The following is a 23,970-nucleotide window of genomic DNA, read 5'->3' as shown; positions in this document are numbered from 1 at the left end:
TAGAAATGCAGAATGAGGTGGGTCTGCTTGATGTTCTTCACTGTTATAAAGTCAAGTTTTCCTATCTTTTTTCCTGAAAGACTGTCTCAGGCCTTCATCTCTCAGTTTGTGCTTCCCCCTGTGTCCTACCAAGCAATCCGTCACTCCAAAGCAAGTTTAGTGCACACACATGCATCCTTCTCCAAAACCTGAACTGTCTGGCTATTGCCAGCAAGCACAAAGAAATGAAGGGTGACCAGAAAATGTTATGGTGTGTCACCTTGACACATAGATGTTTATGGTGGTTTCATTGCTGTGTTGCACATGAAATGCTTATATAGTTCACAGGGTTTCTAAAGAATCTCCCAGAAAAGATAACATGTAATAATGTGGTAGAGAGAGGAAAAAGGGTTACTTCAGGAAAGAACTGATCACTGATTTTATTAAAAGGAACAGTGATTGGGTTATGTTTCCAACCAAGGAGATATGAAAACAGATCTGTTGCTTGCTGTCTCCAGAATATGGCTTTCAGTAAGACACTGAAAACCAGTGTTTGAAAGGGAAAGAGTAACTGGCTTCTAGAGAAAAGGGAAGTGAGAATGACTCTGGAAACCACCAGGATTCTAAAGCTCATTTTGGATGAGGAACGACAACAGCTTTCATATTTCAGTCACGTAAAAATGATAGCTGAACACATTCACTTTAAGCCACATCCCCTGTTTCCTCAAGCCCTTCCCCTTTGAGGTTCAGCAGTTTTTAACAAAATTGTCTCCACTGAATACCTTCTTTTATGTGATGCATTTCCTCCAAATATGGAAAATGTTCAGATGAGCAGTGAACACATGCAGGTACATATTGGCATCTGCTCATTTTTGGTGCTCTGAACCCTTGCCTCAATCTGTCATGATGTTTTTCTGCATTCAGGCATCCATTCCCCAAGGTGTTCAACCAGTGCAACAGGAAAGAGCTGGAGAAGTATCTGCAGTCTGGTGGAGGGATGTGCCTCTCCAACATGCCAGACACCAAGAATTTGTATGGAGGGAAGAAATGTGGAAACGGCTACTTGGAAGAGGGGGAGGAGTGTGACTGTGGAGAGGTGGAGGTAACAGTTGTTCAGATCCAACCATCTGGGACTTAGCTGGGACACAATGATTTTATTATATATTTGGTAAATACCGTTATGTGATATGGTAGCAGCTTTTCTTTGTGCAGGAGATATGCATACCTGTCCTATATGTAAATGTATATGCAATGTAATCAAGGTTGAAAAGTATCATATCATATAGATATTAAAATACCTAACTAAATTTACAGCGCACAGTACAGTGCATCCCAGAACTCAGGGATGGTGCAATCCATGATAAAACAGAGCGCATGAAAGCTTCATTAAAAAAAAAAAAGAAAATCTTCCTACACATTGCATTTTCATGCATCTTTAAGTGCACTTTAACTACCGCTCCATTTTTGATAACGATGAGGCTTCTCTTAGAATTGGATCTTGCTTCTCCAAACCCAAACTTTGACTAGTAAGCCAAAAGAGTGCTGAAGCCAGCAGCCCAGACTCACCAGAGGTAATGAGCATAGCCTATCATACCCAGTCCATCCAACAGAGGATATGATTATACAATAGTGTAAACCAGCAAATGTTGTGTTTCATGAGCCTGTTGTGGAAGAAAGGCTGACACTGAATATAATTCATCTTCTCACCCTCGCACTTCAATGCTCTGACACTATTCTTGTCTTGAACATCTGCCTTGTAAAATGTTGCATCTTGCTGTCTTCCAGGAATGCAATAACCCTTGCTGCAATGCCAACAACTGCACCCTAAAGCTGGGTGCCGAATGTGCCCATGGCAGCTGCTGTCATCAGTGCAAGGTGAGCTTTCTGGGTTTTTCTAAAAGAGGAGAGGGAATAACAGTGGTAGGTACATGAAGGTGAAACAGAGGGGAAATGTGAGCAAACACAGCCAAATAGAGTCTGTCTCCAAATCCTCTCCAAAATGAGCATAGGCAAACATTTCTCTTCGGCTCATTTTTATGCTTGCATGTGAACTGCATGCTCGTAGTGACCTATCCTGAACGTGTGAAAAAATAATTTTGCAGGAATCCATTTGGACTCTCACTCCCTTCAAAAAAAAAATTAAATAAACCTCCTAGATGTAATTGTGTATGGCCTTCCTCTGCATCCATGGTAAACTCATAGCAAGGGAGATGTAAGTTACACATTAGGAAAATGTCACCAGCAGAGATGACAGGCAAATACTGAATCAGACTTCCCAGATGGGGGGGGGGGGGGGTGTTGGAGAACAGATTACACAAGCATGCATCTGTCAGAAATCATTTAGGTGTATCAGATCCCACCCTTGGGTACAGAGAGATGGAGCAGCATTCCCTTGAGATCTGGCAGCCTTATTTTCTGTGCGTGATCTCATCCTCGCCTAGGGAAGAGATCCAGTCACCAATTTGATTCTACACAGCTCACACAGCTAATGAAGTTACAGAGTCATTTGGATCACTGCTGACCTCAGAAAACCTAGCACAAGGTGGATGAAAGGATGAAGGTTTTTTCTTTTCTTACCTACATTAGAGACATCATGCAAACACGAAACCAGCAAGTAGTCAAACCATAATTCCATTTTTTCTCTTTGTACCTCTTTAGCTGATGTCTCCAGGAACTCTCTGCAGGGAACAGTCAGGACTGTGTGACCTCCCAGAATACTGCACTGGCCAGTCACCATTTTGTCCCCCCAACTCTTACCAAATTGATGGGGCTTCTTGCGAAGGAGGAAGGGCATATTGCTACAGTGGCATGTGCCTCACGTATGAAGACCAGTGCTTGCAGCTGTGGGGGCCTGGTAAGGACACTACTTGCAGTGAAACATGTTTTCCTTTGAACTGGCAATATTATGTAGTATCCTGCTGTTATTCACCCTGTGTATGGCAGTAGTACCTTGCATATATGTTATCAGTGACAAAGCCTGAGGAACCTTCTCTCCTGCCTTTCTTGCTTGGAGGAGGCAGCAAAAATTTCCCATGCTCAAACCATGACAGAAAAAGGACAGCTGGGTAGTTGGCATAGGGTGAGGTGGGCTGCCAGGCTCCACAGAGACCAGCCACATGAGTTTCTCCCATGCAGGAGCAACGCCAGCACCAGATGTTTGTTTTGAGAAGGTTAATGCCGCCGGAGACACCTATGGGAACTGTGGGAAGGACATGTACGGCAACTACAGGAAGTGCGAGAAAAGGTAGAGAACAGTTGCTGGCTGGAGAAGATCTTTTCACATATTACAAAATTATGGGTCAATAGACTAAACTGAGCCATGCTTTGGTTTCAGTCCCTCTCACACCACTGGGAAACCAGTTGCTTCCTGGTAGGACTTAACGCTTCAGTCATAAGGACTCTCAGTTTACCATTTTCCCTGTCCTTTGTATTTAAAACATTCAGTTGGTATTTTTTTGAAGCACAGGAACAGGGGATTTTCAATCCTGTAAGTGGAAATGTAGTTTTCTAACATAGTACCGAGACAAAAGCTTCTCAGTCTTCTCTGTGATTTTTTTTTTCTGAGGCTGGCCTACCATGGGGACAGTGAAGTGATACTATCAGTACCCTTCAAACACTGATGCTTGGGCTAGCCCCAGGAGGTGCTTGCTCTTTTGTCATTGAGCCAGCCATTCCTCAACACTGCTGCTTGAACTTACGCATAGAGTTGAAGCCTGCAAAACATTCAAAAAGCCAGAAATAATCACTTAGCCCTTCCTTTGATATCAGAGATGCTAAATGCGGGAAGATCCAGTGCCAGAGCTATGCTTCCAAACCCCTGCAGCCCAATGCCGTGTCCATAGACACAACCATCTCCCAGCAGAGGATACAGGTGAAGTGCCGAGGGACCCACGTGCACAGATCTGAGAATGAAGACAAGGAGATGTTGGACCCTGGCTTGGTGTTGACAGGAACAAAATGTGGGAGCCATCATGTAGGTACAGTCCTGCCTGTAATGGTGTGGGGAGGTTCAAGGCTTTGTGGTTTTAAGGCATTCATTTCTGATGTCTAATGTCTTTTTAGGGGATTATTATGTTTGTTGGAAATTAATTTCTTAGATGTTTCTGAGCAGTGGAAGAAGGCAAACCAAAGGCCATTCCTTAAGTCTTTGCCAGATGAAGAGTGGGCCAATGCAAAATTAGGGGGTTGCTAGTTTGTTGAGGCTGTCTTAGAGATGAGATACATGATTAGAAATCAAGACACCCAAGAGCTCCACCACAGACTTGCCACAGGGATATGACCAATATATTTACTTTTGAGCTCCCACTCCTCTCTCCGATGTGTGTTTGCTGGGATTTAGAATAGTGATTAAATGTTTGCTTGTGAAAGTTTTGTTCTCTCCGTGGTATTAGTTGTGTTCCAGGGCGTCTGGGAGGCTGCAAATCACAAACTAACATGAGGCAGTCATATGGTATGCAACCCAAAGGGCTTACACTGAGCTTTTGGGATTCTTTCTCTGCAGGTTTGCTTTGAGGGACGCTGCCAGAACACATCCACCATCTTTGAGTCTGAAAGCTGTAGCAAGAAGTGCCATGGCAATGGGGTAGGCGTCTTCCTTTTTGTCTCCATTTCAGGCTGAAGCAGGATGGGCTGCCATTCATCTGTGCATGGTTGTTTGGCTCAGTTCTGATACCACACTTAGGTTCACTCTGGATTTCTGCTTCCTAATCATTAGTTTGCACTTTCATGCCATGTTTGATGTACTTTCTGCTCTAATCTTCTGGGCCCAGTTTAGACTGAATCCAAAAAGATCAGGCTTACTAAGAGAAAGTGAAAACTCATGTTTAGAACAGTTTATCCGAAGCTCTGCTCTGCTGTTCCCCCAGAGGATGGAAAGAAAAGGGTGGTGGGAATACTTTAGAGCTTTTGCTAACGTTTCTAGCAGAAAACATTTAACATCAGCATCTCTCCATCTCCATGGTCTAGTTGGGCAATGAAGAGGAGCAATAAATACTGCGGTGTGCAGCAGTGTGTGCCTTTGGGCAGCTTGGGAGGCCCCAGGATGTGCCCAACAGGGAGCAGGACCCATCCCACTCTTTCATTCTCAGTCTGTTCCCTCTTATATGGCCCTTAAGGTTACAGGGAGCAAATGGCAGCTGTTCCACAGAATGAAATTAAACACTGCACTGAGTCTCTGAGTCTTTCCTCCCCAGGTCTGCAACAACAACAAGAACTGCCACTGCAACCCAGGATGGGCTCCCCCATTTTGCAACAAGCAGGGGAGAGGAGGAAGCATGGACAGTGGCCCCCCCATGCCAGAAGGTGAGTGGGACCAACTCATTGTGATGGCACTTCAGAAAGACTTGGGTTAAATTAGAAGCAGAGGATTTCCCATTTAACAAACTGTATTTTCTTGCCCCCAGGCTCTTCAGCAGCAGTGATAACTCTGTCAATCCTGGCTCCCATTCTCCTTCTCATTGGAATCATGCTTTTGTTATATTATCTGAAATGCTGGAATAAATTTGTCATCTGTTCTCAAAAGAAGGCCCCACAGTTCAGGTAAATGATCAGTGCTGTGCCTTGTCTGCTTCCATCCGCTCCCTTTCAGTGTCAGCACAGAAGAGAAATTGCAGTGGTTGTGAGGAGAATAACTGTATTGATTTGTTGGTATAGTCAGTATTTGCTTCTCATTCTTTGACTTTGGTTAAATTATAACAAAATACAACAAAGAAAAATGAGAAAAATCCAGGAAATAACTCTTCTTCTTTTCTTTCTCTGACTGTCAGTGACACCTCTGGAAATGGCCATGCGAACCCTGCCTTCAAGCTGAAAACCCCTCAGATGCAGAGAAAGGTAGAGGCAACGTCACCTTCCACCTCCCAGGGGAGCTGCAGCTGCCCTACAAAGTGGGATTTGGTTCCCTTTCAAACTGTAGTTAAGGGATGGATTTTTCCAAGAATGAGGAAAATAGACAGATGTGCCCCCATGGCTGAAAGTCAGTGGGAACTGAGCATAGCATCTACTTCCAGCTGTTTCTTACAAGGAGAGAGATGGGACCTGGCCAGGCCTGTGGCCACCTGTCTGTCCTGATGGATCTGTCACATCCCCCCTTTCAAAACTGCAGCAATCGCAAACCTGGATTGATTTGCAAGAGCTATTTACAGTGCTAATGCCTGAGATAGTCTGTTCTCTCATTTCCTGTTTCTGCCTCACAATATCCCAAATTGTCCTAGTCTATCTAATCAACACCTACTAGACACATAACACCCAGGTGTTGCAGCTGATATTTCCTGCTATGTGACTGAAAGACCTCACGTAGATCCTCAAAAGAATAGTAGAGAGTAAAGAGGTCATTTGAGGTGGACATATCTAACTCCTGGGATTTGTGGCTTTTCTGCACAGGTGACTGATTTCCCTGAAATCCCATCAAAACCTCCTCCCCGGCCACCTCCCTGCCTCCAAATAAATATGCAGCAGCCGTCTGCCTTCTCCAACGGCTACAACCACAGCATGGGGAAACCTGCTGGGGTGGCACAGCTGGCACCAGCAAAGGACGTCACCTGGAGGACACCCCCGAGCAGGCCAGCACCTCCTGCCCCCAAGCCACCAGGCTCTCAGGTACGAGGTCATTCTGCCATCCTACAGATATGGTTGGATGGGGAGGTTTGTTCTGAGTGAAGCCCCTTTAACCCTTGCTTTGTTGTGTAGCTGACAATGGCAGTGCTGGCTGTTAGCACACATGATTACTAGTTCAGGTCCCCAGATACCTCTGAGCTGGAGCTGAAGTCAGGTAACCTGGATCACGAGGTGGTATTCCCTTTACCAAGGTCATCTAAACATTTTTTAATCTGCAGATCAAATGCATATTTGGAGCCTTGGGCTGTTCGAAGATGTTTCTTTGTCTTAAGTTACCATAAACTCTGGCTTTTAAAGTGTTTACAATTCTTTGAAAGCCCTTTTGTCAGTATCAGCATTGTGAAACATCTTTTGTTTCACAAAAAATACATGGAGCAAATTATTTTTTATTCGGATGAGGAACAAAAATGGGATCATTAGTATGTTGCATAGGAAATGTAAGGCTTTACCCAGACTGACCCTGTCTTATGGGAGCATCCTAACCACAAGTTACTTTGAGGGTTTTAAGGCTATGGGGTACTTATTTACTTCTCTTGCTGGTGGTTTTGTTCTCAGCTTAATAAAGATCCCACATGCTTGTGAAAAAATTGCAAATCACTCAGACTGACTTAAACCCATTTTACCAAAATATTCCCCAACTAGCTTTATTTTGTTAGGCCCAGAAGAGAAGGAAAGGCCTCAGTTGTAGGGGAAAGCAGGAGGCTGGCTCAGGCAGTCTCTCCAAAGGATACAGAGGAAAACAAAACCAAAATATTTTACTGAATGGGATTTGTTTCTAGCTCCATTGTTCCTATGAACAGCCAGCACTTCGGCAGGAAAGAAAACTAAAACAAAAGCAGGAAGCTGACTCTAATCAATAAGGAATAGGTATCCTTCCCAGCTGCTTGTTGACAAGTTCCCCACAGTCTCCATTGTGTTCCCTCTCCAACACATCCAGTCTCTTTATATGTCAGACCTACTAGACAGGACATTTGTCCTAGGATTTCCAAAAGCAACCTTGCCATTTCTGGGTTGGAGAAGAGCCACAAGATCTAGAAGATATAGAGAGGAAGTCATCAATTTCACTGTTTGCTAGTGTCTGTGTCCTTCCTAGACATTTGCAGCATCTGCCAGATTTGCTTACTTGCAGTCCCAGTATGAGCTCTTTGGACCCAGCTCTCGGTGGTGTTTAGCCTGCTTTCTCCCTCCTGCAGTCATAGGGCAAGGTTCTTGGAGAGCAGTTAATCCCCAGACATCAGCCGATGCAGCCACCAAACATTGCGTTTATACATAGTCTAAGGAGATTGCAGGGTTTTTGGGTGCCCTCCAAGTTTGAACGCAGCTGTGTTTATTAAATCAACACCTGTAAGCTAGTGACTTAGCACAGAAACTAAGCAACAACAGTCAGTCAGCTCTCGTGTGGCTAACTTCTCCCCAGGGGCATGCTTTATGCCGAAATTCATTAGACAAATGGAAAATATAATGCTCAGAGTATCCTATTAGGGACAGCTGTGTGAACAAACAAAATAATAACTGAATGTAGGAGGTCTGAAAGTATGTTTGTGTATGGGCAAACATATGTGCGCAGGGTTTACAGTCATTGTATGGCCATGCCCATACATCCTATGTGAGGTTCACTATTGTGTAGTGAATGTATGCACGTGAAACTCACTTCCAACTTCAGATGCATCAATAATGTGTCTAATCTAAAGGCTCTAGAATATAGTTTTCCCAATTTCTTGGAAAATTCAAGGCTCAAAACTTTTGGATCCCTTAGTAGCTATAACATAATGTGCTTCCAGCCCACAGTTTCATTTAGGAGGCAAAGCAAGGTAACCATGTCATCCTGTTTGGTTGTGCTTGGTTAGAAGCCAGCTGCCCGGCAGCCTAAAACCATCTGGTCTTCACTGAAACTTGATAGTTGAAAAGCTACAGATTGAAAACCACTAATCCCCTGCACAAATATTATAAGCAATAGCAGCAGCCCCCGTACACCCTCCCTGTGTCGGAGACAGAGAGGTCTTTGCACGCCAGGAGGTAATCGTGGTTTTTCCATCAGTCCTTTGTCTCATGCAGAGATGCTGTGGGCTGAGGTGTGGTGGGGCCTCCTGCCTGGTCTATAAGGTTTCTCCTGCTTTGCACCACGCAGCCATTAGATTGTACTATCACTGTGCTAACTCCAAAGCAGAGACCTCAAGCTGGGCAGCAGCATACCCAGCCTTCTGTCTCTGACTTCTCAGAAATTAAAAACCCAAGAGGTCTGAAGGACCTGTGGCCATGCTCAGAAGCTCAGGCCCCGTGAAGTGAATACAAACATTCTTTCTGCTTTCAGGTCGGATGTCTCTCTGGGCTGACAACTCAAAACTGTTTCTTTCTTGTGTAGGATGTTTCTAGGCCGCAGCCACCCCAAAGAGCTTTGCCAGCCAACCCAGTCCCGAACAGAACCAGAGGAAGGCCCGGGGACAGCCCTGCCCTCCCGCTGCCTCCTGCCCGCCCCAGGACACCGGGACAGCTGCAGCCTGCGGGGCAGGTGGGCACTGAGCGTGGCGACAAGGCCACAAGCCCTCACTGACAGGACGTGGTCTGACTGTCGGGGGAGTAACCTCGCTCTCATGCTGTAAAACACCTCTGCACAGCCCCAGCGGGTGGCAGTGGAACGGCTGTTGTGTTGCATGGCTTTGGTGCAGAGGCCTCTGTTTTCACTTAGTACATGTGAAGCATTTATTGCGTCAAACCATATGCCTGATCCTAAATCCTGCAGCAAAAGTGGCTGATCCTAAAAGGGATCAGGCTCCAAGAACTGCTCGGTGCAGGCACTATAAGCAGCCATGCCACATTCTGGAACAACCGATTCAGTTCTCCACATCGCTGGGCACTTCCTCAGATAAAGTTTTCATGCGAGTAGGGCTGAGCAGAGGGAGTCAAGGTGTGACGCAAAACGAAGAGCAGCAACACAGGAAGGCCCAGACAAGGCTTGAGGACCCTCTAAGGGTCAGGAACACTCTCAAGCCACTCTGATATGCTTTCTCTGAGGAACGTTTACCAAAATTGTCCTTAATAAGAACAATTAATAAGGGACTTTGTGCTGCTGAGTTCAGCTCTAGCAATCTGGACCCCTTAAGACAAAACACCTCCACTCCACACACCATAGGTTCAGCCTCCAGCCTGAACCATACTTGAGGCTGGCTGTTAAAGTGACAAATCCTGCATGAACATCATCGTGCTATGGGCAGAGAGCAGCATAGTTTCCTATGTGACCCATTAGGGTGAATGTGCAGTGTTGAATGGGGACAGCCTTCCCCAGCCTGCTGTAGCAGCAGCTCAGGAAAGCCTTTTCTCTTTCATCAGTGCTCACCCCTCTCTTTTCCCTATTTTCTGTTTCATCCAGAATACCAGTGTTGGGACAGCTGGAGCAGGAAACTTCTTGAGAGCGGGACAGTCGGGCTTCCGTGTGCACCCATGAACCAGTCTGTTCCCAGCTGACTCTAGCCTTCACAGGGGACTGGATGGCCTTCGTCACCCAAAAAACAAAACAAAACAAAACAAAACAAAAACACAATCAAGGGCCACAGATGATTTCTCAGTTCCTCTCCCTCGGTTTCATCTGTTTCCTATGTGACTCAACAAGCTGCAGTCAGGCTTGGCAGGAGTGTGCCCAGAAACTGAGCTGGTACACGCCAAGCTGAACCCCTATCTGCTAATATCCTTTTCCATATAGGGATGACTTGTTTATACGGTATTTATATATTATTGTGCAATATCCAATGCAGGGATGGGGTGATGTGGGCTTCAAGTGGTTTTAACAGTTATTTAAGTGTTTTCAGGCAGTGCAGGTGATGGCCCTGATGGGTTTTCATGTGAGAGCAAGCCCTGTTTGCTTTCTCAGCCCATCCAAGCAGCTGCAGAAGCATATGTTGGTGCTATAGAGAAACCATTGCCTCTTGGGAGACCAGGAGGCAGCTGTTGATAACTTTCTTCAATTTATTCAGTTTACAGTGGCTGGCAAACTGGGCCACAACAGAGAGCAAACCATGGGAATATTCCTGGTTAAAATCATTTGTGAGTCACTGTGGAATCTGGTTAGCTTTAATAGAGTGGATTAATTATTTCCCCATAAAACCATCTTCAGCAAGGGCTTTGCGGCCTGTCTGTCCTCCAGCACTTGCTTATCTTGTCTTGGTGCTGTAGGACCTGACAGCATCAGCAGTGTGGCTCATGCACTCTCATCCATGTCATTGGGACACAACCAAGGTACGACAGGGACACACTCCAGCCAAGACATGGAGCAAATGGCCAGAAGGAAGCACAGCAAAAGCAGTGCTGAAACCTCCTCTCCACCATGCGGTACCACAGATAATCAGTAGACACTTTTGCATGTGTCTTTTCAGGATTTTGGTCTGTGCTGAGCAATAATTCAGCACAGGCTGTCTGCTCCCGTACCAGTGAGAAATCTACCTTAATGTTGCCCAGGAATATTGGTAAGACAGCAGAAATATTAATATGACACATGGTGCTTTTTTAGCACAGCTTATTTACTCCATGGATTTTTCTCAAGGACTCAGATGGAGAGAGCTGTCCATGTGCACTTTAAACAGCTGATGGTTCTAACTCTGAGGACCCTCCCTTCTGAATTTGTTTTTTTCTCCTAATTGTTTGGGCTTTTGTACGTTTTCTTCCTCAGGGTTTTAAATTAAGACCTTTGGTTATGCCATTTTTTCTTTTTTACTTTTTCTTTTTTTTTCTTTTTTTCCCTCTTTTTCCTTTAAGTTATTTCCTAGGAGAACACAATGAGTTCTGGAGCTATGGTTATAATAATATGGTGCTGTGTGTGATTTTGTTATGGACAACTCTTCAAACAGTGTGCTTGCTGCTGCACATGTGAGAAATTGTATTATTGGCTTAAAGAAAAAGAAATGTTGTTCTGATGGTTCTGTTTACCAAAGCTCTGCTGATGGGATGGAGGGAAGAGGGAGAACCAACAGCAACAGACAAAGCCTTGAGCACTCATTAAGTTATTTTTAGCAGTGTATCTGTAGGATGACTGAAACCACACCATTTTTCACAACTTTACTACCTCTTTCTTCACAAGGAAACAGTATACAGGGTGTATCTTGAATTTCCGGTTGATTATTCCTTATCGTGATCATTTTGGACTTTTTCTTGCCTTCTGTATGCCCACAAAAGAAACCAACCTAAATTACTCCTCTCTGAAATAATGGCTGTCAGGTGAAAGGCTTTACCTTTCTAATCTTTATATTGTCTTTTTCTATAGTTGGGTTATTCTACATGTAAACAAGCTATATTCAAACCCCCAGATTTGTTGTTTACTGCTCACAGGTGGAGACCCAGCTGTCTTATCTGCAGTAAGCTGGGTGCACACAGTGTCTGCTGTAGTTAGTACAGATTCAGCCAGAACTGGATTTTTTAACTGCAGACAACAGTATATTTCTGCTACAGCCCCTGATCTTTATCAAATGACCACCAAAAATCAGTAAGAATATTTTTACTGCATTCCATGTGAGTATGGGGTCAAGCTTGTAAGAAACGTCCTCATATATACAAAGCTCGGAGAACATCTAGAGATGCCCAAACCCTGATGGAAAACTTATTACTGGAATATCCTAAAATCTCTAAAAGGTTTTTTTTTTTAAGTCCTTTCAAATTTTCACGTGTGTGCCAGTTGAATGAACAATAATAGGGGAACTGTAGGAGGAATAAAGATGCTAAAATATGATTATTTTTTTTAAATGCCATGTTAGTTGGAAGAACGTACAAAAATACATCTCACTTTCTCTTATGTTCACACAGTAAAGGTTTACAATAATGCTCTCTGTGCATCTATGCAAATACTTGAAGAATGCAATTCATTGTGCCTTTTGCCTAGTTTTTAATAAATTTGTCAGTTGTCATTAACAAATGTTCTGTTACTATGTGATTTTTTTTAACATCGGTTCAGTCCTTCATTTAAAATGTGGCTTTTGTCCAGAGATGGTACGACTTCTGAAGGAATAATATTCCTAAAATGTATTTCTAGGCACTGAGAGCAACGAGTCCTATTTGCAGTCTAAAATAAATTTCTAAAATAAAGCATTGTGCCAATTAGGATGCCAAAATTAAAGCTGGAGAGAATTACTTGGCTTATTTTCTGTGACCGAAGGAGGGCGCTGCTGGCTTACTCTGCCCTAGTTGCTCTATGCTTTGTTCAGCTTTCCTTCAGTTTGTTCATCCTTTGGGGCTGTACCAGTAAAACCAGCGAAATCATTAATCTCTCAGATCCACCTTCAAGGGTTTTTGAAAAAGTCTTTATTTCCCTTTACACCTTCAAAAAACAAACAAAAAAAAGTACTGAAATGTTATTAAAATAAGAGCTTGTATCCTCCTCCCACCTCTAACCGCAAGTCACGTTTCTTTATTAATATCCAGATCGGCTAAAACGAGGTCAGCAGCATCCTCCAGACTGTGTAAACCCAGCACACCTGGATTAGGCTTTTCTGCTCCCGATTTAGGATCTGCTGTGAGAAAATGGGCTCCAGTCTCCCTGTTCTATGGGACCTAGCAGCAAAATGGGAGAAACTTTTAAATGCAGTATTTTTTTTCCCTTTTCCTCCTCCAAGCTCAAAATGTTATTTCTTCCATCCCTTCATCCCCACCACCAATGCAAATACAAGGGGGTGGGAGGTCGAAAAATGACCCGAGAGCAGGAGTTCATATAACATTTAAATCAGATCCATAGAGATGGAGGGGGTGGATGGGACCACTCTAGGATAAACTGCAACTTGACAGCTCTGCAGAGTATCGCCCACCTAGGCTTGTTTGGCTTTTCACATGCAGCTCAGACTTCCCTCTAAACAAAAACAACTTTTCAGCTTAAATAATAGTAGGACAGGTAATAGGAAAGCTGAAAAGCAACAGTAAATGCCACCTCTCAAAGAGCTGGGGGGAGTTCTCCAAGGTTAAGACATTTGTTAAGAAAAACAACCTTAAAATTTACACCTGTTTGATCTTTCAGGCTGAAAATATTTTTCATTGACCCCAAAAAAATCCTGCAGGTGTTCTCCTGACATGGGGTTTACCTGTCAGAGCTCTCCAGCCTGAGCAGGGGCTGTCCCTCACTCAGGTGAGGTCTATATCAGGTTCTGTAGCTTCACCAACAGCATCAACACAGCCTAGGCACTACGGTTCCTATGGGGGAAAAAAATCAGAACAAACCACAACACATAAAACTAATTAACACTGTGCTGCAGGGAAACTCCTGCACCTCACCAAAAACAAAAGTGTAAAAAGATTTCTCTTCCATATGCCTGCATAAACACTTTATGGCTTAGGTCCTGCCAGTGAACACTTATTCCAAAATTCACCATATTTTACCACTATTCTGAATTCATATTTGCAGAGTAAATAATTAAACATGGATGAGCAGAATCTGAATAGCAGGAGTACATCCTTCAGTCCTTTTCTTTCACCTCCATTTGAGATACTGGTGTGTATTTTAGAGTTCATGCGAGTGTCTAGAAAGGAAAAAAGCAAACAAACAGAAAAACACTAATCAGTGAATTAATCAAGGTCTGGAAATAAACATGTCAATGGTATCTCCACCCAGGGGAAGGAGTGCAGAGCAAGCATTAGCCCTGCAAACAATAAGAGATGGGAAGGGGCATCGAAGAGGGGTTTTGTCCCTGGAGCATCTGATTTCAAGAAGATTTTCATTTTCAATGGCTGTGCATATTAAAGCCTGGTGACAATTAAGCATGCCCCATGACAAAGATCCTGTCTAAAACCCACTGAAAGACTTGGCTTGACTCTGCCAAACCATGGATAAGACACTGCTGGTTTTAGCCTTTGCTGTTCCTTTTTTAAATTGCTCAACAGCGTCTGGAATACTGACATCAACCCAGTCAGAGCAGTTTTCACCCAACCTTCAAACACTTGAATACAAAGTGCTAGGTATAAATCATGAATACTTTAGGTTTATCCTCTGGAGCGATGCTGGAGTTGTCCACCTCTATCAAGATGTTCTTGTCATCTCGGGTGACTGGTGCCTGCTGCTCGTTCTGGAGGATCTGTGGCAGATTCCCTAAACTGACATCCATGTCTTTGAAGGCATGGAGTAAGAAAACTCCCAAAATGATGGTGAGGAAGCCACAAACTGTCCCAATGATGTCCACTACGGTCATGGCGACCCATTCCTTAAAGAGGATGATGGAAGTTGTGATGACGATGGTGGTGAATAGCACATAGTAGATGGGAAACACCAGTGAGGTGTTAAAAATGTCTAGAGACTTATTGAGGTAGTTAATTTGGGTAGTGATAGACGCTACCAGTGTGATGACCAAGATCCATGTCAGTGGGTGCTGCAGCACAGGCTGGTCAGCAAAGAAGCCCTTGATGGCAATACCCAGGCCCTTGACTGAGGACACGGAGAAGGCACCGATCACGGAGCAGATGGTGAGGTAGATGAGGATGTTGCTCTGGCCATAGCGGGGTGCGAGGTAGAAGATCAGGAGGAAGCACACAGCCAAGAGGATTGCAGCATAAGCAAGGAAACCTGAATGGGGAAAAGAAACAACAACTCAAATCTGGGTAGTAGGCATGGGTGCCTGAGCAGTACCTACTGTCAAACCCTGAGAAAGAAAATACAACCTCCTACATACCTGGCTCTTTCAGCTTAGACAACATTTCATCCAGAGTGGTGACCTCCTCATCCTCTGGAGCATGTATCACCATCATGGTGCTGCCCACAAGGCTCAGCATGCAGCCCAGCTTTCCCAGCAGGTTGAGCCGCTCTCCAAGCAAATATGACGACAGGATGGCACTGCACGAACAGAAAAACAAGGTCTGATGGTGCTTTAAAGTCCTTAAAGCTAAAATAACGTAAAAGACATGATACAAGGACACCGATTTGTAACAATTTTGTTAGATTGCAATATATTAACACATATTCACATTGCATCTGGACTTGCAGAGATGCAGCTCTGCAGATCATGGCTCACATATCAGCAAGGTGAAAAAATACTTAATGTGTTAGCACATCTTCAGAGAGATTTTCGGGGGTTCTAGATTGACTTGTGAACTTTTGGGCATTGTGAAGTCTTTAGAGCCCAAAGAAGTGAATTCAAGGAGCATTGCAATAGAGAGAAAAAAAATAACCACAAAAGAGCTATGTTAATTTTAACTTGATATCAGAAATATTAAGTCCAGAGAAACTCGAACATAACGTGGTTCTCAATATGTCTGCAAAAAAATATCTAGCTGTTTTGTATAAAAGTGAAACACTCCAGGACAAGATACCACAGCAGTCCTAAGTCTCAATTTGCTCATGCATTTTACAGTAACAGCCCTTCCATATGACCTTCAGTACTTGGAGCCGTTTTAGCAACAGTCAAAATTTTAAAGACACAATATCAGAACACCTTAAAAGCCCAATAAATAGAAGGCAAACATAGAAATACAGTAAAAATCAAGCTTAATATTTTTGACACTTTCAGATTTTTAATTCTCTTCATGACAAGAAAACATATATAGAGAGGGAGAGATGTATATTTTTACTGGCTAAAGAGCTAGGATAATGAAAGAAGTAACACTGATAGTTACAACAATTTTGCATGGAATTGTGTGCAGCTGCTAATCACAGCCACATGCAATATCTCAAGGGCATGCTACTTAATTCATTGTTTTCTGAATGATCCCCCCAAAGGACAGCAACTGTTACTGTATTTTTTTGAAAACACCAAGACGTTCTTTCCTTTAGGCAGAATAAACCATATTAGCACTATTTCAAGTCATCCTGTCTTAAAAGACAAGCAGGCAAATAAAAGATGTCCAGCTGCAGGCCATGGACACGTAAATCACCTTATGAGCACGCTCAGGGCTCCCAGAGGCGTGACAATAGTCGCAGGAGCAAAGGCATAGGCGGCAAAGTTGGCAGCTTCCCCTCCACCCACTAAACAAACACAAGAAAAACAAACACCAGTGAATTACAATATACTTTTTGTGCTTTCGCTTGAGGGCTTGCAGACTAGCAAGAGGTCTACTAGAGAGGGGGTTTTACGAGGGTGCTTCTTGCAGCTTCTGAACAGGGTCAGATGGTGGTGAAAACATCCCTGGTGCAAGCGATGCAAGCAGAAGGGCTGGGGTGATGGTGCCAGGGCTGGGCCATGTCACAGCTAATCCCAGTCAGCTCATTAAGGCCCCAAACCCAGCCACACAGCTAGAGCCCATCAGGGACTGTAGCGAGTGGGTGGGTAGCCCTGGGAGCTGGGAGGGCACAGGCTGCTCCACCTATAAATGTCCCCTCAAGGGGTAGGGGTACCCTTTGGTGGAGTTGTCCTTGTCCTCTGGATTGAGAGCTGTAGCCTGGGAGGCCTCTTGGGCTGCTGCTGGGGTGAGAGCTAAGGAAGATTGCTCTGAAGAACCTTCTTGTGAGACTACTGCTCTCTGCACAGCTCTGACTCAGGTTTGGAGGAATACTCTAATGTTACAGTGTGTGAAGGCTTTGAGGCTTGTTCTAAAGGAAAACAAGTTTTCCTTACGAAGGGAGCTGCTACCAATGCCTCATTATCTCCCCTATGCTGCAGCAACAACCTTTCCTGGTGACCTGAGGCACCCACAGGAGATGTTTGCCCTGTGCATGGTACACAGCCATACCAATCAGCTGCCTTATTAAAATCTGGCTTTTCATGCTTTTGATGAGGTAAAGCTGAGCTAACAAATCCTACTGCAGCCCTCCTGCAAGGCTGGTGGATGGTGACAGAGATAGTGTGAGGCCTGCTGCCTCTGCTTGCCTTAAGAGGCCCAGGGGAATATCAGCAATAAGGCCTCGTGCCGCCAGATGCTGGACTCCTTCCACACCTCGTGCACAGGGACAGACCCTGGAAAAGCTGCAAACCCAGGAAAACAGCTTCTACTTACTGGTTAACAGGCCAGCCCACCAGAGCCAGTCCTTCAGGTAGCCGTGGCCTCCGTCTCCTGGGGAATCGAAGCACACAGATATGCAGAAATTAACGATAACGTTCTTCAGAGCAAGAGGTGACAAATGGTCCTCTGGAGAGGATAAGTTACAAGAAGTGTGACTAAAAAAAAGTGTCCTGGAAGGACAGAAGCTGCAGACATGCTATCCTGCATGAAAGTTATGCTGGGTAAAGGGATGAACAGAAAGCGATGCTTGGGGCTGGATGATGCCAATACAATAAAAGCAGCTGTTTAATCCTGTGTGGCAAAGGGAGTGGTATCCATTGCTCCAAAGCAACAGAGATTATCAGCTTGGGGTGCAGCAGCTGCCCTTCAGCCTTGGCAGCAGTGGTCATCTTCACTGGTTCATCGTGGTGACCCTGTGCCCTGACCCAGTAATGAAGGCCCTAGCTCAAGTTCTGTGGGCTCATTGTGCTTCATGTTGGATGTCCCACTAACCTGCCCGCCCCGTTCCCTGGGAGGAGGGATCCTGGAGCAGAGGGATGAAGGACAGAGGGGGCTGCTCCACACTGGGTGCCCCCCACCCAAAGACTGTTCCCCAGGGAAGCTGCTGTGCTGCACCTTGCACCCCACTGGGTCGCTGTGGAGTCCTGCACATGGGTACTAAGGTAAGGCAATGAGTTTTTTCTAAATCAAGCTCAAGTCAAGGTTATGGCTATGTGAAAGATAAAAGGAGAGAGCTGGCTGGTTGCATTGTCTGAGGTTGTGGTAGTTCATGTTGTTGCATTATTGTGGTAAAGGCTCCGGGCATTCTGTCCTACAAGGGCTCTGCTTTTTTGGTGCGTTGTGTTGTGCAGTAGGGCTTCAGCCCAAACTGTCAGAAATTCCAAGGTTGTCTTATGTGGAGTTGTTGCTTTGTGACTGTTTCTGATGACAAATGATTCCTGGCATTGTTGTACCTCAATGAAGGAAAACATGCGTATAAATGAGGAAAAAATGGTCATAAAATGGTCATATTGTGTTGGAACTAACCCAGCTGTGGTCTTAAGCTACAAGTTATGTTATATGGTAAGAGCCTGAGCCTGTTAACATTGTGAACTCTTTTTACTGGGTCAGAGAGCCCATGTGCTTGCTAAGTCCAGCCTTACAGGAGTGTCAGTAACAGCACTGTTTGACCCCCCCATTGGAGAAATGGGATGTACTCAGCGGGGCTGAAGTACTAGGACTGAGATAAGGGAAAAGAAAGGGAAATGGAGGATGAAGGCGTGGATAAGAAAAGCTTGAGATATGCAGAATTTTTTTTTGCTAGAATTCATCCTCTGGTTTCTTAAGTTCACAGATGCTGTTTTTTGTTTTGTTTTGTTTTCTCTGGAGAATTCTTTATTGGCTGTGATTTTTGTCATCAATTCCTGGTAAAATATTTTGAAAAATGGGGGGGGAGGTTTGCTCCATTTTACTAGCTTGGCTCTGTTGTGTGAGAAGTTGATGTGGGGAGGGAGAAGAGGGAAACTTGGCAGAACTGAAACAGCACTGATATTTCATTGTGTGAATACAATGCTGAAAATCAAACCCATGTGATTTTGGCATTTACATGTGGATGGCTTAATGTGTGGGATGGGGATGGGAGCGGACTTGAGACTGGACTGCGGCTTAGGTGCTACTGGTGGCTTTGCTTGCCTGTGGGTTGAATGTATGGTCATTTACCTTTTCATGCATTTGTGTCCCCATGTGGAGACAGTGATATTGGCTTCCTTTGTAAAAATGACTTAAGAGCTGTTCCCGGACCAGGACTGGGAAGCGGTAGTATTTTAATCATCATTTTGTAGTTATGTAAGTAGGTCACCTGCCAGGTAGGACTTAGCTGCTGCTAGAGCAAATGTTTGCAAAGCTTATGGGTTGTGTCCAACTCCACAGTGCAATTCAGCTGTAGGCAGTGCTCCTCCACCATTCCCCATCCATGCATATGCATACAAACACACACCTCACCCCAAGACCTTGGTGCTAGAAGAAAGTTATCAGCCAACATGCTGAGCAACATACCTCAGATGTATCGCTTCTGAAAACCACAAGCAAGGCTTACACAAATTGCAGGCGTGTAGTCCTGCATGAATAAATGGCTCCTGCTAATACAATTAAAGCACGTGGGGATGCATTCTTGTCTCAGTGACTTGGTGGCAAAGCCTCCTAGTGCATCAATAACAGCAAGAGGGGGATCGTGAAGCTGTGCTGTTTTGCTCCAGACTGTGGTATGGTGATGATTGAGTGCACCCTCAGTAAGTTTGAGTGCACCCTCAGTAAGTTCGCAGATGACACCAAGCTAGGTGCGTGTGTCGATCTGCTCGAGGGTAGGAAGGCTCTGCAGGAGGATCTGGATAGGCTGCACCGATGGGCTGAGGTCAACTGTATGAAGTTCAACAAGGCCAAGTGCCGGGTCCTGCACCTGGGGCGCAATAACCCCAAGCAGAACTATAGGCTGGGAGAGGAATGGTTGGAGAGCTGCCAGGCAGAGAAGGACCTGGGAGTGATGGTGGACAGTCGGCTGAATATGAGCCAGCAGTGTGCTCAGGTGGCCAAGAAGGCCAACGGCATCCTGGCTTGTATCAGAAACACTGTGACCAGCAGGGCTAGGGAGGTGATCGTCCCCCTGTACTCGGCTCTGGTGAGGCCGCACCTCGAGTACTGTGTTCAGTTTTGGGCCCCTCGCTACAAGAAGGACATCGAGGTGCTTGAGCGGGTCCAAAGAAGGGCGACGAAGCTGGTGAGGGGCCTGGAGAGCAAGTCCTATGAGGAGCGGCTGAAGGAGCTGGGCTTGTTCAGCCTAGAGAAGAGGAGGCTCAGGGGTGACCTTATTGCTATGTATAAGTACATTAAAGGAGGCTGTAGAGAGGTGGGGGTTGGCCTGTTCTCCCATGTGCCTGGTGACAGGACGAGGGGGAATGGGCTAAAGTTGCGCCAGGGGAGTTTTAGGTTAGATGTTAGGAAGAATTTCTTTACTGAAAGGGTTGTGAGGCACTGGAACGGGCTGCCCAGGGAGGTGGTGGAGTCACCATCCCTGGAAGTCTTCAAAAGACGTTTAGATGTAGAGCTTAGGGATATGGTTTAGTGGGGACTGTTAGTGTTAGGTTAGAGGTTGGACTCGATGATCTTGAGGTCTCTTCCAACCTAGAAATTCTGTGATTCTGTGATTCTGTGATTTGCAGCATTGTGCAAAAAAGCCCATTTCAAAGAACTTTCAATTGTCTGCTTTGTCCTGGACCCATATTTTTCCATGCAGTAGGCACGTATTGCTCTTCTGAGGGGTGCACACCTGATCACACAGTGTGTGCATCTTGCTGTCTGTGGTGCAAGGCAGGGAATGCTGCTTGTAGCTGAGCCCTTTAACATGAGGCTTTATGAAGTGGCTCCTCAGCTGCAGCACAGCATTGGTCTCTGGGTCCCATGCACAAATATACATTCACAGAAGTCATATTTACACTGCTCTTAAAAAGCTAGTGCGTATACCCAGAGGTGTCACCTTCTGAGTGCTGGGCTTTGGACAATGTGTGCAGTTCTGGGAGCAGCCAGACCTCCCCTTCCTGGCCCCCACAAAAGCCTTACCTGCCCTGGTGCCTCCCTTCTCCACCAGCCGTAGCAGCCCCTTCTTCTTGAGGATGACGCTGCTTCCGATGAGGAAGCTGGAGAAGACAGCCAGGCCCAAGCCGATGTAGAATCCATAATTGCTTTCCAGCCGAGCTACCCAGGAGGTATCCAAAGTCCCATTGTCATGGACTGAGCCAGCAGGATCAGCACCACTGATCACCTGGCACACAACGTGGTGGGAAAGGCACGAAAGGGTGAGCAGAGACCCTGTGAGACCATGGAGATAAAACAGAATTACTGATGTGACCCTCAAGTGTGCCTCTGCTAGCCCTGGGACTGCCATGTTGTCACCATAACTACACATACCCAGCTTCTTGACACCTCCAGCTCAAACTTTGGATGCCTCTATAATCTCCCAAGGAAATGGCAGCATTCAGCTTACCAGCACCAAGCCTTGTTGATCCAAAGGCTTTGGTGCTTCCTGGTCACCTAACCCTGCATCTGCCAGCTTGCCTGCAGCTTAGTGCTTTGAGTTTAACATGGAGCACTGCCAGCATTTTGCAACTGCAAATTTGTCCTGGCTCTGTGTACTGAGCAGGGCCACGTGATTGCTCGTATGAGGACAACAGGCTCATCCTGGACTGAAGTTTCTTCTCCGCATTGCTTTATTTTGCCATGGCTTTATTCCACTTACTCACGGTGTAGCTGCATGCTTGTGAAGGACACCAAGTCCTGCTGGAGTTGGGGGGGCTGAAAGCAGGCACAGTTCTCTGTCCACACCAAAAGCACTGAACCTGTCCCCAGCTGAGGTGTGTGTGGCTGTGTGGGTGGGAAAATTGCTGAGCTTCCTCCTACCCTCATGTTCCTACCACACCCAGCACATCTCCCTCCTGCAGTCTTAACTGAGTGTAGTAAAGGTGGTGTGACTGTGGTCTTCTGGAGTAAAGCAGCTAGGTAGTGTCAGGAAAAGTTTCTTTCTACTAAAAGACTCGTCTTCTGTCCCAACACATGCTGGGATTGCAGAGCAAGGATCTCTCTCTGCAGATGGGGGTGTGCCGTGGCTGAACTGCTGACAGTGCTCCCCGAGTAGGGGTCCCACCTCTTCCTTACCCAACGAAGTGCCTCAAATCTTTTGCAGCCCCCAGCCCTGTCCCCTGCGCACAGAGCTCAGGATTTGGCTCCAAACTTTTTTTCTAAAGGAAAGTTAGAAATTAGTTTCTAAAGACTTAGAATTAGTTTCCCCTAACAAAGTTACTTTTCTAATGGAAAAACCACCTTCATTGTGGAACAACTTCCTTGGGAAACACGGGGGCAATTCTGCCTCAGCTGGGTGGAAATCTCTGGCGTGCTAAAGGGCACAGGGCTATGGGATGGGGTTCGTTACCTCCCGGATTAGGCACCCTGTAAGGGAAAAAGCCTCAAACGCAGCTCCTCTGCAGCTGCTGGGCGGCTGGCACGCTGCTGCGCGGTGCTCGCAGCCTGGGCTCTGCGCTCCTTGTAAATGAAGGGGCTTTCCTCCGTCCTACGCAGAACTCTCCCTGCCCCTTAAAAATAAAAATACCCAACCCCAAAAGCGAACCCCGAAGCCGGGGTGAGCCCGCAGCAGGCTCAGCCCCCGGGTCTCCCCCCGCGCCCCGGGGTGCACCCACCGTTGCTGCAGCTGCCGTTCGCCCCCAGCCGCTCCATCTCCTCCGTCCTGCCCTCCGCAGGGCTCTCGGCATCCCCGGGCACCCCGAGCCGGCTCCTCCTCCGGCACGGGGCAGGCTCACAGCTCCGGGAGCCTCTTCCCATGCAAGCCACCGCCCCTAAAAACCTCGCACCCCAGCCCGGTGCGGCTCCGGGAGGGAGCCGGCTCTGCCCCGGAGCTGTCCCCTCGGGTGCCCGGGATGGGGAGAGGGTGGAGGGGGACCCTGTCTTGGGGTGCTGTGGGTGCTCTTTGTGTGCTGAGAGTGGGAAAACAAATTAAAAGTAGGCAGGAGGAATTAAATCCTGAGGTCTGTCAGTGCTCCTGAACACAGCTGCTCTAACTAAGACTGTCACAGGAGGTATCGGGGTAGCAAGGAAACTTTTCAGAAAGCGTCCTGTTGCTTCAAGCTTCAGTGTTTATTATTCCCTATTTACTACTGTGGCTGGGTTCAGTAGTTTTTAGGACTGAAGGGCAAGGTTAAGGGGGCTGAGAAACATATCACAGTGTAAGGAAGATGGATGTATCCTAATGGAGGTTCTGTGGCAGGTGCAGGGTTCCCCGCATCGTGTGCTGACTGCGAAGCCATGCTCTGTGCTGGAGGTCAGGGCGGATTTCCCTCATCTGACCTTCGAGTCAAAGAGAAGGCCAGGCTGCCGGCAAAAGCACATCTGAAAAACAAACACCAACAGAAGGCGAGCGTGCAGCAGCAAGGGCACTCTTGTGCTGTGAGGTGCTGAGCGCCACGAGGGCAGGGCACAATTTTACCAGCAGCGGCTGTGATTTAGGGCTTTGCTGCCTCTGTGCTGAATCCCAGCCCTGAGAGCATCAGCTTTAGCCCTGCTGGGATGGGTAGGGGCTCTCCTGCTGTACTCCTGGGGTGGTCCATCCGCACATGTGAGCTCCTCCATCACTTGAACTCATTTTACATCACTTCGTGGCTATGCCATTGGCAGTTTAACTTCATCAGCTTCCTGTCCCTGCTGATAATATTTGATGTGCGAACATTTCAGAGGCTGTTGCACTCCAATGTGCTTTACCTTCATCTTCACCCTCCTCTGCTGACGTCCTCCCCGTATTTGTGCACAGTGACCGTGTGTACACAAACCTACTGCTGATACGAAAGCCCTTTCACTGCAGCAGGATCCAATCACCAGATTTTGCTGTAGGTCAGTAGTGATAAGTGAAACCAATAGAAGCTGCTTAGGTTTCCTTCAGCAAGCCTG

At 46.1% G+C, this 23,970-nt stretch overlaps 3 protein-coding genes across 5 annotated transcripts in view; 2 read left to right on the top strand and 1 right to left on the bottom strand.

Annotated features, from left to right (window-relative positions):
* ADAM19 (ADAM metallopeptidase domain 19) overlaps window positions 1-12,490 on the top strand; it is a 32,259-nt gene extending 19,769 nt beyond the window's left edge. Inside the window, exons 12-23 of the mRNA XM_038186297.2 lie at window positions 904-1,081; window positions 1,765-1,854; window positions 2,638-2,833; window positions 3,115-3,223; window positions 3,748-3,952; window positions 4,481-4,561; window positions 5,172-5,280; window positions 5,382-5,517; window positions 5,745-5,811; window positions 6,361-6,576; window positions 8,957-9,103; window positions 9,962-12,490. Coding sequence (XP_038042225.2) covers window positions 904-1,081; window positions 1,765-1,854; window positions 2,638-2,833; window positions 3,115-3,223; window positions 3,748-3,952; window positions 4,481-4,561; window positions 5,172-5,280; window positions 5,382-5,517; window positions 5,745-5,811; window positions 6,361-6,576; window positions 8,957-9,103; window positions 9,962-10,036 — 1,609 coding nt within the window. The 3' untranslated portion in view covers window positions 10,037-12,490. The remainder of the gene's footprint in view (window positions 1-903; window positions 1,082-1,764; window positions 1,855-2,637; window positions 2,834-3,114; window positions 3,224-3,747; window positions 3,953-4,480; window positions 4,562-5,171; window positions 5,281-5,381; window positions 5,518-5,744; window positions 5,812-6,360; window positions 6,577-8,956; window positions 9,104-9,961) is intronic.
* Window positions 12,491-12,853: 363 nt separating this feature from the next.
* Window positions 12,854-22,852, bottom strand: NIPAL4 (NIPA like domain containing 4). 3 transcript variants are annotated; one of them, XR_005269322.2, is made up of 7 exons: window positions 22,710-22,852; window positions 21,079-21,327; window positions 17,482-17,538; window positions 16,423-16,513; window positions 15,225-15,385; window positions 13,647-15,118; window positions 12,854-13,125 (listed from the first exon to the last, which is right to left on the bottom strand). XR_005269322.2 is itself a non-coding variant. In XM_038186298.2 (7 exons), the coding sequence occupies exons 1-7, from the start codon at window positions 22,849-22,851 to the stop codon at window positions 14,070-14,072; spliced, it is 1,296 nt and encodes a 431-aa protein (XP_038042226.2). In that variant the 5' UTR covers window position 22,852; the 3' UTR covers window positions 12,854-14,069. The 3 variants fall into 3 exon arrangements, 2 of the variants coding, with proteins under 2 accessions (XP_038042226.2, XP_027324402.3); XM_038186298.2 differs by having other exon boundaries at window positions 12,854-14,081; window positions 14,535-15,118; XM_027468601.3 differs by having other exon boundaries at window positions 12,854-15,118.
* The window catches only part of FNDC9 (fibronectin type III domain containing 9), a 35,362-nt gene continuing 28,110 nt past the window's right edge, over window positions 16,719-23,970 (top strand). Inside the window, exon 1 of the mRNA XM_038186299.2 lies at window positions 16,719-18,149. The gene's annotated coding sequence lies outside the window, so the exon portion shown is untranslated. The remainder of the gene's footprint in view (window positions 18,150-23,970) is intronic.

Source organism: Anas platyrhynchos, chromosome 14 (assembly GCF_047663525.1).
Source record: "Anas platyrhynchos isolate ZD024472 breed Pekin duck chromosome 14, IASCAAS_PekinDuck_T2T, whole genome shotgun sequence".
NCBI lineage: Eukaryota > Metazoa > Chordata > Aves > Anseriformes > Anatidae > Anas > Anas platyrhynchos.
The sequence above is the reverse complement of the archived record's forward strand: the minus strand, read 5'-3'. Positions and strand labels throughout refer to the sequence as shown.